The sequence below is a fragment of the Prionailurus bengalensis genome, chromosome B3 (assembly GCF_016509475.1).
Source record: "Prionailurus bengalensis isolate Pbe53 chromosome B3, Fcat_Pben_1.1_paternal_pri, whole genome shotgun sequence".
Lineage (NCBI taxonomy): Eukaryota > Metazoa > Chordata > Mammalia > Carnivora > Felidae > Prionailurus > Prionailurus bengalensis.
This window is the reverse complement of record NC_057355.1, coordinates 18,495,413-18,509,909: the sequence shown is the minus strand read 5'-3', so window position 1 is coordinate 18,509,909 and position 14,497 is coordinate 18,495,413. Positions and strand designations below refer to the sequence as shown.

The 14,497-nt window shown below is 50.9% G+C and overlaps 1 protein-coding gene across 4 annotated transcripts in view; it reads left to right on the top strand.

The window, feature by feature from the left end:
• Positions 1 to 10,006, top strand: part of ADAMTS17 (ADAM metallopeptidase with thrombospondin type 1 motif 17) — a 346,681-nt gene extending 336,675 nt beyond the window's left edge. For all 4 annotated transcript variants that reach the window (XM_043554794.1, XM_043554792.1, XM_043554793.1 and 1 more), the window contains 2 exons: positions 5,786 to 5,963; positions 7,094 to 10,006. In XM_043554794.1, coding sequence (XP_043410729.1) covers positions 5,786 to 5,963; positions 7,094 to 7,263 — 348 coding nt within the window. In that variant the 3' untranslated portion in view covers positions 7,264 to 10,006. The remainder of the gene's footprint in view (positions 1 to 5,785; positions 5,964 to 7,093) is intronic.
• The last annotated feature ends 4,491 nt before the right edge of the window (positions 10,007 to 14,497 follow it).

Genomic DNA, 14,497 nt, shown 5'->3' with positions numbered 1-14,497 from the left:
GCCTCTGTGGGGTGACAGAGACCTGGATCCTCCCCTCCGGGGAGTGGTGTGGTCCTGGAGGAGGCCGGGTGGGGGGCCTGGAGCTGTCACTGGGGAACAGTCACATGGACGCCCTAAGCCTCACATTCGGCCTTTCTGAAAGGCAGTCCTGTGCCCCTTGTGGTGCTGTTCACGCATTTGGTGTGTGTTTATTGTGCACCTACTATGTTCTGAGCACTGCCCTGGCCACAGCCGCTGGTAGTAGAATGATTAACAAGGACTAACGAGAATGACGTTAAGTCCAGGGCCCAGCCCTCAGTGGGCATGCAGAAGGTGGACCTGGCTGCTATTACTGCTATTGTCACCATCATTGTCATCAAGGAAGCAGAGGCAGGAAGCCTTCCACCATGTCCTTGGGTCTGAGGGACCACAGGCCTTCCCACTCTTTTAGGGAATCCTCTTTTTCATAGCTGCACCAGAACTAACACCACAAGCCCATGAGTAAATTCAAGTCGAAGACTTCTCTTTGTTGCCATGAACCTTTTGCTCTCTGTGCACCAGAACTTTTGATTTTGTTATTGCATTTCCAGTGAAACTCCCGCTGCAAGTGTCTTTGACTCCCCATCCTAGCCAGGGGGGGGCCCTGAGATAGGTGGCGAGTCACCAGGCCTAGTCTCTGATGTGCGGCTGCGGCCACTTGCTGGGGAGGGGGCTGCCCCTGCTTCAGGTCATCTGGCAGGGAGCTTTTCTGCTGGATTTACCCCTGCTCCATTTCTATCTTTGTTTCCCGAGTCTCAGGGAGCTACGTTAAATGTTAACGTAATGAGCGACCTGAAAAAAAAAAATACCCAACAGTGAAAGAGTGCTTCTAACAAGACCAGATCTGTTTTTTTACAGATCTGTTTGCTTGGATTTTAAGAGCCTGAAAATGGCTTCACAGCAATGCTTGGGGCTAATCCGGTGCAATCTGGAGACACTGTGGTCTCCTCACTGTTTAATTAAAATTGAGACCGAGGGGAGGCAGACAGAGATGGAGTCCATTGTCTGCGCCTGTGTTATCCTGAATGCAGCAAGCTCAAGTTACATACAAGGGGATGCTGTTCAGAGCAACCCTTCAGACCTGTCGGCAATCACATTTGTCTTCAGGGTCAAATCAGCTTCTAATTGTGCTCTCAGAGGTCATCTGGCTGAGCTGCCAGATCAAGGCCAGGAGCCGGGCAAGGGTGGCCCCGAAACACCTGTCTGTGGCGGCCTGGTGCCAGGCAGGGCATGGCCGCCCCACGGAGAGCTAAGCTAGTTGGCCAAGTGACTCAGTGTGTTTTCCTGGGCTTGAGGGACTCCCTGGTCGGCTCTCTCTGTTCTTGTCCAAGCGCTAACTGTTAATAATAATAGCAGCACTTGTTGAGGGCTCGCTCTCTCCCAGACTCCCTGCTGGTCACCCGTCCAAGTGATTCTAATCACTGAAATCATTCTGCAAGGAGAGTTTTATTATCCTCAAGCCACAAATGAAGAAACTGGGGCTCAGATAGGTTAAGTAACTTGCCTGAGGTCACACAGCGAGTAAGCAGGGATGGAGTGTGCTCATCGATAGGCCTGTGCTGCCCCTATGGCTCTGTCCCCAGTAAAACCCCAGTCGGGGAGAGTGTGGTTACCCATGGGTGTTCGGCAGGGGTGGGTAGGCTTAGCACCACCTGGACTGAAATGGAAGTTTCTTTACCTGCCACTTGGTTACATGCTTGTCTTCTCACCTGAGGCATTGAAGCAGCCTCTGTGGGGCTGGCTCACACACAATTCAGGTGGATAAGCAAATGCTCTAAGGTTCTCAAAAGTTCTTTTTAATGAGTACAGGACTTTCACAGCCCACCGCTGTGGGAACAGCAGAGTTCCTAGGACTCCAGCTAAAATTTAGCCAAGCCTAATCTGAGAGGCAAATCCCTATGAGGGGCAGGGCCTGCAGGGTCCCTACATGCCCCCACAGCAGCGGAGGGTCGGCCCCCAGCCTGTCACCTGGCCCTGCCCGGCTTCACAGAGGTGCTGGAGAGCCATGAGAACAGACACTTGAGTCTCTATGCGGGATCTTTGGAGAGAATTCCATGATCTCATGGAACAGTTCTTTTATCCAGACTGGGAAATTAAAGGCCAGTGACCCATACTAGGAAAGATAATGAATAAGAGGTGGACCTGGGCAGTGACCTAGCTTTTCATTTCCTGGCTCCCAGAGAGGCTCCCACCAGTGCAAGCTGTAATTCGTACAGGAAGATGGAATTTGGTCCATGGAATGGGGCAGCTGGGGTCCTGTCCCTCCTCTGCCACTCACTCACTGTGTGACCTTGGACCAGACACCCCCACTGAGCTCAGTGGCCAGCAGCCTCTAAATTGTTGTGGAATGTTCCACCTTATTATGGAACCTTACAAGCGAACCCACAGGATAAGCAAACACACCATCTGCATATGCAGGGGGACATCATGAATGCTCTCCCTGCCCCCACCCAACCTCCTGGCCCCAGAGCATGTGAAACATGACTCAGAACTTTCAGAGGAGGAAATCATCCATCAAGGTCACCCTGAATACCTGAGTTTTACAATGGTCATTGATCATTTTCAGGCAGAGACCTTTGTCAGTTTTGCCCTTGGTGTGACAAAGGCACACCCACACCTGTGGGTTGAGTTCTTGCCCTGATTTTTACGTACATAATAATGACACCTGCAAAAGACGTCGAAACACTTCCTGAGGTTCCTGGCCAGGAAGTAACTCACCCCTGGCCGACCGCCTAGCCAGCAGGGCTTTGGGTACCTCGCGGTCAGGGGGTGCCATAGGAGCAAGATAGGCATAGCTTTAGGCACCTTCTCCATTAGGCTGTGCTGTTTCCTGGGGCCCCAACCACCACCAGTCCCACCCTGGGTGGTCCCCCTCTCCAAGGAATATTAAGACACCTAATTCCTAATTCTTCCTTCCGGGTGTGTCTCCTATAGCAGGTGGCTCCAGGGCCCATGGTGCAGGTCAAGATCCGATGAGAAAAAGGATGTTGATGTCACTTGTAGATCAGCCTGCAGATACCTCTTTTCCTCACAAAGGCAGTTGAGTGCCAAATAGTCACAGGAATCTGGTCCCAAGTACATGGTAATCCCATTTTCCCAGGAAGTAGATTTTATTTTATTTTTTTGATTTTACAACCACCTTACATATAAAAAATCTTTAATGGTATAGGTGGGCTAGTCAAATGTCTCCATAAACTATATAATTTATTCAGGTAGTTACACATTCATATTTAAAGGTATATAATAGGGGCGCCTGGGTGGCTCAGTCAGTTGAGTGTCCGTCTGACTTCGGCTCAGGTCATGATCTCGTGGTTTGTGAGTTCAAGCCCCACATCAGGCTCTGTGCTGACAGCTCAGAGCCTGGAGCCTGCTTCGGATTCTATGTCTCCCTCTCTGTCTGCCCCTCCGCTGCTCACACCCTGTCTTTCTCTGTCTCAAAAATAAATAAACATTAAAAAAATTTTTTTTAACTTATTAGAAATGTTTGCTCATCTTGCAGAGCACTAGAAGAACAAGTTACAATCTAAGGTTTTACGGTATTTGTATATGAATATTCAACTACTTCAGTGTAAGAAGAGAGAGCTCATTCCACTACACAGGCCACTGGGCAGAAGTTCAGGATAAATCAGAGGTTCTCAGCTCTGGGTGCCCCTTCTACCTATATTGATTGATTGTCCTGGGACACCGAGGTTTTTAGAAGCTCACCAGGTAATCCCACGAACAGATCCCAACCTGCTGTCAGCTCCCCGACCCCCCCAGAGGCCCCCCAGGTATAAGTCCTGTTGCTATGGCAGCCATCCTAAGTTCAAGGTCTCCTGTTGGTGGGATCTCCTCATGTGACCTTGTTCCTCCACCTCAGCAGCCCTCAAACTTCCCTTGTGCTCCAGTGCCAACCCCCAAGGTCTAGGGTGGGGCCCAGAAGTCTGCATCCATTAATGCACAGTGAATTCTCAAGCCCGCAAGCAGCCCATGCCTAGTGTATCCAGAAGATAGGATGTGAAGCAAGACACAAAGCGGGGGCCCTGGGGCCTGCCTTGCCTGTTGGGGAGCGTGCCTGTTCTGGTTTGAACATGCCAGAGCCCACAGGGGGTGTCACTTGTGGTTTTCCCACCTCCTTTGTGATTTGCAAAGACCCCTTCAGAGCACCATTCCCTCTGAGCCTCTTTATCCTTCTAAAGTGAAAACAAAAACAAAAACCCCACATGATTCTGCAGAGGAATTCACATGGCACACAAAAGCTCTTTGCGGAGCAGACAGTGCCCACGTGGTCACAAGTGGTACCAGCAGTCTCCCATCAAGCCTGTGCCTGGTGACTCCTCTAAGACCCCTGGAGGGAAGGTCCTCCCTCCAGCACAGGCCAAGGTCCGGCCCAAAGGGGAGGAGACAGGGAGGCACACTCTCCGGACGGCACCTGGCGGCGTCATCGCATGTGGCATTTGGAGGGCAGGCCCCGCTCTCCTTTCTCCACCCCAAGGTGCCGGTATTAACTCCAGCTGGGCTATTGCACCTGAAGCCTTTGCTTTATTAAAGTTTTGCAGAGTGCTCTCAGAACCCCATAAATCACAGGTTGTGTGGGCGCTAGGGGACACCAGATGGGGAGAAAGTGCATAGGAACCTGGCTCTCTGGCTGGAAGTGACCAGCTTATTGGAGAGACAGTTCCAAGGGCTCCTGGGAGAGCGTGCAAGTGCCCAGGAGTTCGGAGAGCAGGATCAGGGTGGCGGAGCTGAGTCGCTGACAGTCTCCCTGTGGAGCACTTTAAAGGGATGCAAAGAGAGACAGGACTTGGGAAAGTCCTACCAAGTCTGCTCACTGGGAACCTGGGATGTCTGCTGAGCTACGCCAGGCGGGTTTTAGCAAACCCAGGTCTACCAGCAGCCCGGGATTTGGTGTCTGAGTTAAAGCTGTCAGCCACAAACAGTATGAGATTCCGTGACTCTGTGATGCTAAAAAAAGGTTGCACTTCGTTTTCTCCACCTTGATTCTGAGCCCCGACCCTCCAGGCTTGCGGGAAATTTGACCCTGCTCAAGCCTGAGCTCCCCTCCACAACCAAGACCAGGCAAAGACCCCAGAGCCTCCCACAGCACAAAGCACTGGGGAAGACCCCACTTGGCCATCAGGCCCAGTGCCTCCTGGGTGCCATCAGGCCACCCTGTCCACTGTCTCAAGGATTTCAAAAGCCCAGCTCTCTGCTGGGAATGGGGGTAGAGAGGGTGGGAAGTGAAATGCAGGCCTCATACATTAATGTTTTAGCAACTGTCTCGCATCTTAGCTCGGGCTGCTGGGGTGAAACTCCATAGACTAGGGGTCTTAAACCACAGACATTTAGTTCTTATGATTCTGGAGGCTGAGAAGTCTAAGGTCAAGGTGCTAGCAGATTTGTTTCTTGGTGAGGGCCCATGTCCTGGCCGTGTCCTCACACAGTGGAAGACAGACTCTGGTCTCTCTTCCTCTTTATAAAGACACAGTTCTCATCGTGGAGGCTCTGCCCTCATACCCTCATCTAAACCTAACTACCTCCCAAAAGCCCCACCTTCAAATACGATCCCATTGGGAGAGTTAGGGATTTGGGGAGACAAAAGACATTCAGTCCGTAACATCTTGAAGCAGGTTTCTGTCAGACACCTGGGATGCAGTGAAGCCCCTTGTCCCGCATTATTTCAAGCCCCTGGGAATGACACCGAGGGGCAGCTGCATTGCAAAGCCATTGTCAAGGACTCCTGGGCGTAGGTTAGGCCCCCAGCTCAGGCTGTCCCTGTGTCTGGCAGTGCTCCTCAACCTGTGGGAAGGGCCTCCAGTCCCGCGTAGTACAGTGCATGCACAAGGTCACCGGCCGCCATGGCAACGAGTGCCCCGCCCTCTCGAAGCCAGCAGCCTACAGACAGTGCCACCAGGAGGTCTGCAATGACAAGATCAACGTGAACACCATCACCTCCCCTCGCCTCGGTGAGTGGCCCCCGGTTTCTGGGGTGGGGAGGTGGGAGTTCTGTAAGCCAGAAAGCCCCCTTTGGGCCCTAGCTGAGCCCTGAAGAGGTCTTTTGTCAGCTCTGTAGAAGGTTAGAGGTTTCAGAGGTGGAATTTCGTTCCTTGTCATGAAAAAGACGTCTGCTAGCGGCAACCTCAAACACAACAACGGCTCAAGCATCCTGCTTAGTCCCTCTGCCAACAATGAGGAACACGGGAGGGTGGTCTTCAGTTAATGTTTTTGGGCTCCTGTGCACGAGGAGGGCAAAGGGAGGTGCGTTCTTCCAGAAGTGAAGGTGCTGGGGCGACATTCACGAAGCCTCGGTGACGTTCGCATGGGATGCTCCCCAAGCTAACGCTTGAGAAGAAAACAGAGGTGTTGATAGGGTGGAGTATTTAATTCAGTGGCACAGGAGGGAGAAGAGGAGTATTTAACACTAATCTGGTGATTCCTTTTGATGGTGTCCGCTTTTGCAAATAGAAATCCCTGAGGAATATTTTCCTACCCAGAGCCCCTTTCCCTAATGCTGGAACACAGCCAGAATGAAGAGGGTTTCTAAGTTGCTTCACTGGAGGGTCTTTGAACTTGCAGAGGGGCACCCCGGGCTTTTGCATGCACACACCCCCCTTGGTATGCTCCAGAGACCTCCCTCAGGCAGGACATTCTCTCTGCAGGATGACCCTGAAGGAGATTCGGGCCACTTGCTTAGGCTACGAGCTTATGCTTTGGTGGCCCTTTGATGTCCACCGCCCCGTGCCGTTCTGTTTTATGAATGTCAGCAACGATGGTGTCCTTCTCCAAAAAAATAACAGCAAGTGCCACTTAGGTGAGAAGCAGGGTGCACAGTGCCCTGGCCCTGAGGAAGCCGCAGGCAGACCCATGCTCTGCCAAGGGGTTGGGTTAGACACAGGAGCGTGTCCCCTGTCGAAAACAGCGGCATCCCGTGGCCCCGGCAGGGGGTGTATTTCCTCCGTTTGCGCAAGGCTCCAGTGTGCTTGTCGGTGAGGACAGCTCTGAAGTGTGTCAGACCACAGGCCGCCCCTGCGCAGGCATCCTGATGTCCCTGGGCCATCCGTAACCCCTGGGCTTTCTGTTTCCACTGTCCCTGTAGCCGCTCTGACCTACAAATGTACGCGGGACCAGTGGACAGTGTACTGCCGGGTCATCCGAGAAAAGAACCTCTGTCAGGACATGCGGTGGTACCAGCGCTGCTGCCAGACGTGCAGGGACTTCTATGCGAACAAGATGCGCCAGCCGCTGCCACCACCACCAAGCTCATGACACGTGGCCCAAGGGTCCCTCGACGCGCCAGCGCGAGGCCTGAATCCTGATGACATGGCTAGTTGAAAGCCTCCCCACCCAAGAGCTCACCAGTCCTGCGGCCGGGACCCCCCTCCCCCAGACCACAGCGCCGCTCCCCCCACCAGGCTGTCCCGAGAATCCAATCGCATAGAACTTGAGCGTGGATTTGACGTTTGCTGTTAGTGCTTTTGTACTTAATATATTGTTAATGGCCACTGGATGGCTTTCTCCGGTAAGGAAAAAAATAGGCATGAGTCACAAAATTATTGTAATTTCTAAGGTTCTGTGTACCTCAAAGGGAACACCTCTGACAGACAATTGTCAAAAGAAAGAGACGTCACTGAGCGCTTCTGTCCAGCTTTCTTTTGACGTTTGAATTCCCGGTGCTTGATGTGCCGGGGGCAGGGGGACTATCCCCCCAGTGAGACATTCCACGTTCAAACAGGCTTTATTCTGAAAGCCGGCGACACCCCGGAAGGAAGGACAGATGTCAGTGAGCCTCTGCCAATGGCTCCCCCCGAGAGGGCCAGGGTCAGCACTTAGCCTCTCAGCTCATCTCTGAAAACGTGTTCTCTAGATCCTAGGCCTTCTCTTGGAAGTCTTGTCCCTGACAGTCTGAATCTGTATCAGCCAAAGACACCAGGGCCGCATAGTTTTGCGTAAAAACCTGTGTTGGGGAGAATATTCTGGAAGTGTTTGGGTTTGGGCAGGCATCTAATTTGTATACTCTACTGTCTACCACATAGGGAAACAGAAAAGTCTTTCTTCGAGGTGCTATGAAATGGGACATCTGTTCATTTGGGTGATGGGACTGTTCCCTGGCATAAAGGTGAGCTCAGGACAGCTTTGTCAGGGGTGTGTGGCCCCTCCACATTCTGGGGGCCTCCACTCTTGTCAGTACTTCATAAAGCTTTGCACCTTAGACGTGGCTTCCCATTGACCTTGGCCATCTATCTGAAGTTGATTCTTTTTAGAAGCTCTGCCTCCTTCGCCCTGGCATGGGACTGGTTTCCTCCAGAAGCCCCTTGGCCTGGGGGGCCCGGATCACTGCACAAGCACCAGCCTTCCCACAGCCCAGACCTTGGGGGACCCATTATTGTCATGCTGTCGGTATTGACCCATCCTCTTAGTAAGATAAGGATGACCCTCAGAAAAGCACGAAGAAGGTCTTTCCCTCCTGCAACCTATCAAAACAGACCTGTGCCCTGTCTAGAAGTCTGAGGAAATGACAAGAACACAGAAGATGGTAGGACCCTGCCCGCTTTGGGAGCTGGGAGAGAAAGACCCTAGGTGCCAGGAGACCTGTTTTGCTCACCAGCTTGGTGGGTGTTTGATGGGTGCTTATGTTCAAGGACTTTACCATGACAAACCCACCTTCTCCCTTATTGAAGACGGGGGAATCTCACTTATGCCAATGTCCCAGGGATCATCTCCAAGTTCTTCCTGATTTATTGGTGCTGTGTTTATGTATCTGCTTTGGTTTTTGATGATGTCACAACTTTAGGGTCCATTAGCTTAAATCAGAAAGAAAACAAAAAGAAAATCTTCTGCCTTCTCAACCCCATCTTACAGGCTGTTTCAATTTATGATTTCTAATAGTCCAGAGACAGAGACGTGGTAGGGATGACAAGAGATTTGTGCGGTTCCTCTTGAATCAACGAGAAGTATTTGAGAAGCTTGCTTGGGTGCTCTGATTGAGAGAGTGCCAGGATAGCGCGATCCACCCTGCAGTGTAAACCCCGTCAGTGTTGTAGCACAGCCTATGCAAAACGCTGTCCTCCCCAGCTCGGGCTTGGCCACTGACAGACTCCCCCAAACCCCATTTCTGCAAAACTCTCAAATTCTTGGGGAGCTAGGGTTCCAAAATGGGCTGTGCTTCACCATGTAGTGTCAGAAAGATAGCAGCCTCGGGGGCTGAGGAGCTGAGCCAGGGTGGCCAGCTAAGGAACCCACGGGGACCGCCCAAGCTGGGCATGTACGTGCCCCTAGGCTAGCACTTTCTCCGATGCCTCTGAATATTCCCCCCGACTGGCTACCTTGACTATATCAACTGGATGCATCTGGCAAGGGCCCCACCCTCTCAAAATGCAAATAATTGATTTGGTTATTATCGAACACCCACTGGTTCCCCCAGAGTCCATGTCTCTCTGACCTCCGTTAGCTCATGCTGGCACTTGTTGCTCTGAAATTCACCAGCCCGCCTTCTGTTCATGGCACAAGCAATGATTGATTTCGGCGAAGCCATGATGGCACTCTTGTTCCACTTTGTACAGAAGACATTGAAACCCTGTGATCACAACAGTGACGTTTCTTTATTTACAATACCCTGTACTGTCACTCAAGTACTGTACCTTTTTGATTGCACAAACGCGTTACTAATGACAGAGCCTTACGACCTTATGGTGCTACTTTTGTGGGTGCAAATGAAGCCCTCTCACTTGACCATGGCTTGACATTATCAGAACACAGGGAAAGATCCTCAGCAGCAATAATCTCATTGCTTTGTTCTCTTTTCTCCATTTCAGAGTCAAATGTATATATTTTCCATTAGTTAACTTACATTACGTACTGTACCCATGGTATTTTCGTTTTACTTTTTGGTGCTGGTTTTGAAAGAAAAAAAAAGAACAGAAGACAAACATTGGACACCACTGTAAATGAAAAATTAATCATTTCATTGGAAGTGAGTTGAACATGTTAATAAAATGTTTTTCCATAACAATTTTAAGCTGTCTGTGGAGTACGAGACAAAAACCAGTCCTCCGGGGCTGACAGAGGGAGGCCTGTCCTTCTGCGAGTGGTCACATAGCTTGCCTGGAACAGCGTCCCAACCACAGCTGTGGACAGGGTCAGAGGTCGCTGGTAAATGCAGTTCTGGCGGGTGGCTGTGTCTCCCTGCGTGAGCACTAACAAATCATTCCGTCCCAGGCCTCACCCCTGTGTGGTTGCAAAACCGCGGGTGGGGACATGAGGGTCTGGCAGCTGTGCTGTCAGTCTGTGTCTGATGCAGAACAGCAGCCACCTCGCTCACGGAGGCGCCCGTGCACCATGGGGGTGCAGTGACCCCTGCTGCAGGGGACCCCTCAGAGCTCCAGCCCTGGTCGTGTCAGAATAGGCACCTGCTCCCTGCAACCCTGCTTGTCTGTCTTTAGCACCCCCGTCCCCAACCCTGCTGATAGTCCATACAGCTCCCCTCTTCGTGCAGGTGTGAGCAGGGGTTCTGGCCCCACCATCGTCCCAGACTGAGGACACAGCAAGGGTACTACACCACCATAACTGAGATTGCTGCAGTTATTGGGACCCTGTCTTGGCCTGACCGGGAGCAGGGATGTCACCTCTCCTTCTCATGGGAGTAGTTACATGACCTCATGTAACTACTCAAAATTTACACAGGGTCTCATCTCCTCCTGGCATCAAGGAGAAAGAGCTCCCCAGCCAAGAACTTGGAACTCCATTCGACAGACAGCCCTTCCTTTTAACATTGGAGCAGCCCCCAGAAATCTCGTGAAATAAAGACTGTTTGTTTAACAGATGACAAACTGTCCACGGCCCCCCAGTTGCCAGAAAAGCTGTTGCTTGTCTTAATTCTCATTAATGATCAGCCATCTACCTCAGGCACCTGTTAGTATCTTCTCCTCCTTTCTCTGAGTTCTGATCTCTCTAGAACTTCTAACAGCCCTGATGGTTTGTGATTTCTCCGTAAGCCGCTTAGACTCTGGGGTGGTCCTCAGCCATTTCAATTTCTTGGGTGAAATTGACAAGCGCTCAATCAGCAAGTGTTGAGTGGGTTTCTAGTAGGAACCAAGCACTCCCTGGAACTGATGAGAACACAAAAGAACAAAAGACCAGCTCAGAAGCCCACAGGCCCATTGAGCCGACAAGCCTGGAGTTCAGAACAACAGAGAATGAGCTAGAGCTGCAGGAACTCCAAGGAGGGAAAGGTCAGGACCTCCTTTGTGGGTTTGTTGATTGACCTCTGGACACGGGCTAGAAGGGTTAGGGGTTGGAATTTCCATGAACTCTCCAGACCACTGGCACTGCCCCCTGTGCTGCATTAACACTATTCTCAGGTCACCTGACCTTCAGGTATCCCATTGCACAGACGTTTTCGCACCTGTCTTCAGCAGCCCTCTCCTTTGGGTCGTCCTCTTCTCCCTGTCTATGGACCCACTGTGTCCTGACTTTTCTCCTCCTCCAACTCCTTCCTAGATCTCCTTTCCTGCCAGCTCTATGTGATGGAATGCCCCAGGGCTCAGCCCTAACCCCCATCTCTCTATATACTTTATCCCTAGGCTATGTCACCCAGACCTGAGACTTTGACAACCATGCACATTCTGGTATCTCCCAAATGAACATCTTTGGCCCTGACCTCTCCCTTGACCTCCATATATATATATACACAACCTCTCCATGTGCACAGGCAAGCCCACAGGAAGCTCTGATACTGGGATGGCCTTTCAGAGGTGTGCCAAATCTGAGACTTGGTGGGGATAGCTTACCTCTGGCTCCCTCCATGTGGCTTTAGCTGGGGTGGTTCAAAGGAGGAGAGGCTGGGGTTATCAGAAGGCTCCCATGCTTGCATATCTGACAACCAATGCTGGTTCTAAGAACCTCAGCCAGGACTGTTAGCCAGAACACCTACAAGTGACCTCTCCAAGGGGCTGCTTGGCAGCCCTGAGGCACAATGGCAGGGTTTCAGTGGCAAACACTCTGAGAGAGACCATGACTCTCCTGACCTCATGTAACTACTCAAAATTTAACAGCATCACGTCCACCATCCTCTAATAGTTGAGGAAGTCACAAAGGCTCACCTAAGTTCAAAGATTCTATGTCTTGCTGGGGGCAACGGCAAGACCCTGGAAGAGCAACTGAGATGAGAATTTGTGCAGCCATTTGGGGGAAGAGCCATATACTCCCACATGCAGAATATTCTCACCTTTCCCCCAGTGTTCCATCCCATTTCAACGTCATGTTCAGGCTCAAGGCCCTGGATTTCACCATCTAAGTCAGGTGCAGGTACAGGTAGGCAGCTTCTTGAGCACTATTTCTCTCAATGTAAAGACCATGAAACTCAGAAGGGACATTAGCTCCTCCCAACCTCCAACGCCCAAGAGAAAAGAGTGGGATGGGCACAGGAGAGCCGATGTAGATACTCTCTGTTTAAAAAGGAGGGGAAGGAGAGGCCCATAGAAACTACTGTCCGTAGCAGTTCTAAAGTCCAGTATGGCACAAGTGGCCTGTTCCATTAGACCCAGCCCTACTGCCTGGGAGTGATTCTCCCAGAATTGCCTCCAGAAGCCAAAGATGCTTGCCATTTGCTGCGATTCATTCCTAATGGTAGGGGAAGCAAATGCAGTCAAGGGCCCTTCCCTCTGCTGAGGACATGCTAACATGCTCCAGACCTCTGGACTCCTAAAAACTTCACTGATCCGGTGTGTCCTTGAATATTCACAGTGCTAATCTCCCACCTGCTAGAGCACAAGTGTCTTTATGAAGGCCTCCAATTTACATGTCTCTGCTCTGATTAACATGACATCGTGGATACAGTGGATCACTGTGGGTTCTGTGAAGGGCCTGTATAGTCCAGGCCCTCCGGGGCTATGTTATAACAGAGTGTTAAGGTAGCCCTGGAGAAGACAGTACATGATGGCTACTGTTGTCTGTCACACACGAACATGACCTACTCTGGCCTTCCTTTCTGATAGAACTGGAAAAGGATGCATTTCCTAGCTTAAAAGTTGTATACCTTGTATCTTGAAGCTTGTTAATCTGCTCTGGAAAGGATACCACATCTGGCACAGCATACTCATTGGTGACTAATTCTTGGTTAAGACTGTCGTGTGACAGGACCAAATCTAAATTTCGCAGGGGCCAGACTGATGACTTTTATGGGGACATGGTGGAATAACCTCCCCCTGCATTCTTTCGGTCTTTAAGCATGATGCTGAAATACACCATTGCAATATTGCTATTTTGCAATATTGCTATTGACTCACTTTCTTGCCTGGAGAGAGGGAGGCAGGATCACAGGCTTCCACTTGGCCTTCCCCACTATAATGGTGCCTTATTCCACAGGACGAGGACTAAGTTCATCTACCCCAAGTGCCCATTCAGGGACAGGGGAAATGATCACTGGGTGGTCTTAAGGAACCACTGGGCCCACTATGAATCAAACCTGGACCAGGACTCCATTCATTATCTGAACCTCATCCCCCTTCACTCTAGAATGGGACCATGATAACACTCTGGGTCCCCAGCAGCATTGTCAACTTGGATCCCATGTGCAGCATGTAATTGACTAAGGATTAAATTAATCATCCTCAGCACTCTTACTGCTTTTTGCCAATGCATCAGGGACACTCAGCAATAGCCATTCAATTTCTTCACTTTATCATTTCTGTTTCCCTGTGTCTTTCAAATGACTGAGACATTATGCCACTTGTACTGATGTCAGGGGCATGAGGTCCCTTGATCTAGCTGGCAGGAGATGCAACTCCAAAATCCTATTTTAGGGCCTGCTTCCTTAGGATCGCTCCTGGCACGAACTGCCTTAGTTTGCATGTTTGGGAACCAGTCTCTGAGGTGGAGATCTGTGGAGGGAGGTTCACGGGGAGGTGCCCTCGGGAACACAACAAAGTGCGAGCGCATCAAGGTTGGTTGGGCACAGAGAGATAGGGAACCCTGACAGTCACAACAGGAGCTCAGCTGGTGCCATAGGGAGTTTTGAAGCTGGAATGGCCCTTCAAAGTTGTCCCACACTAATGCAAGGGGGCGGGCCTGTGTATTTTGCTGCCAGCTGCCCTGGGGAAGGTGTAGTCTTAAGAGTTAGCTCCCTTCTGGGATGCCTGGGTTGCTCAATCAGTTAAGTATCTGACTCTTGATTTCGGCTCAAGTCATGATCTCAGGATCCTGAGATTGAGCTCCGCATCAGGCTTCATGCTGAGTGTGGACCCTGCTTAAGATCCTCTCTCTCTCTCTCTCTCTCTCTCCCCCTCTTGTGCTCTATCTCTCTAAAAAGTAAATTTAAAAAAACATAAAGAGTTATCTCCCTTCTGCCAAGGGCAAGGCCTGGGGACGTACTCTGCTGTGAGTCAGCCAAGACTGAGGGAGCTGGGAGAATGAGGGCCTCGATTCTGGAGGGAGATTTGTGTAGCACAGCACAACTCCCACTGCATGCCTCAAGCTTAGATCTTACGAAATTAAATTCTCAATT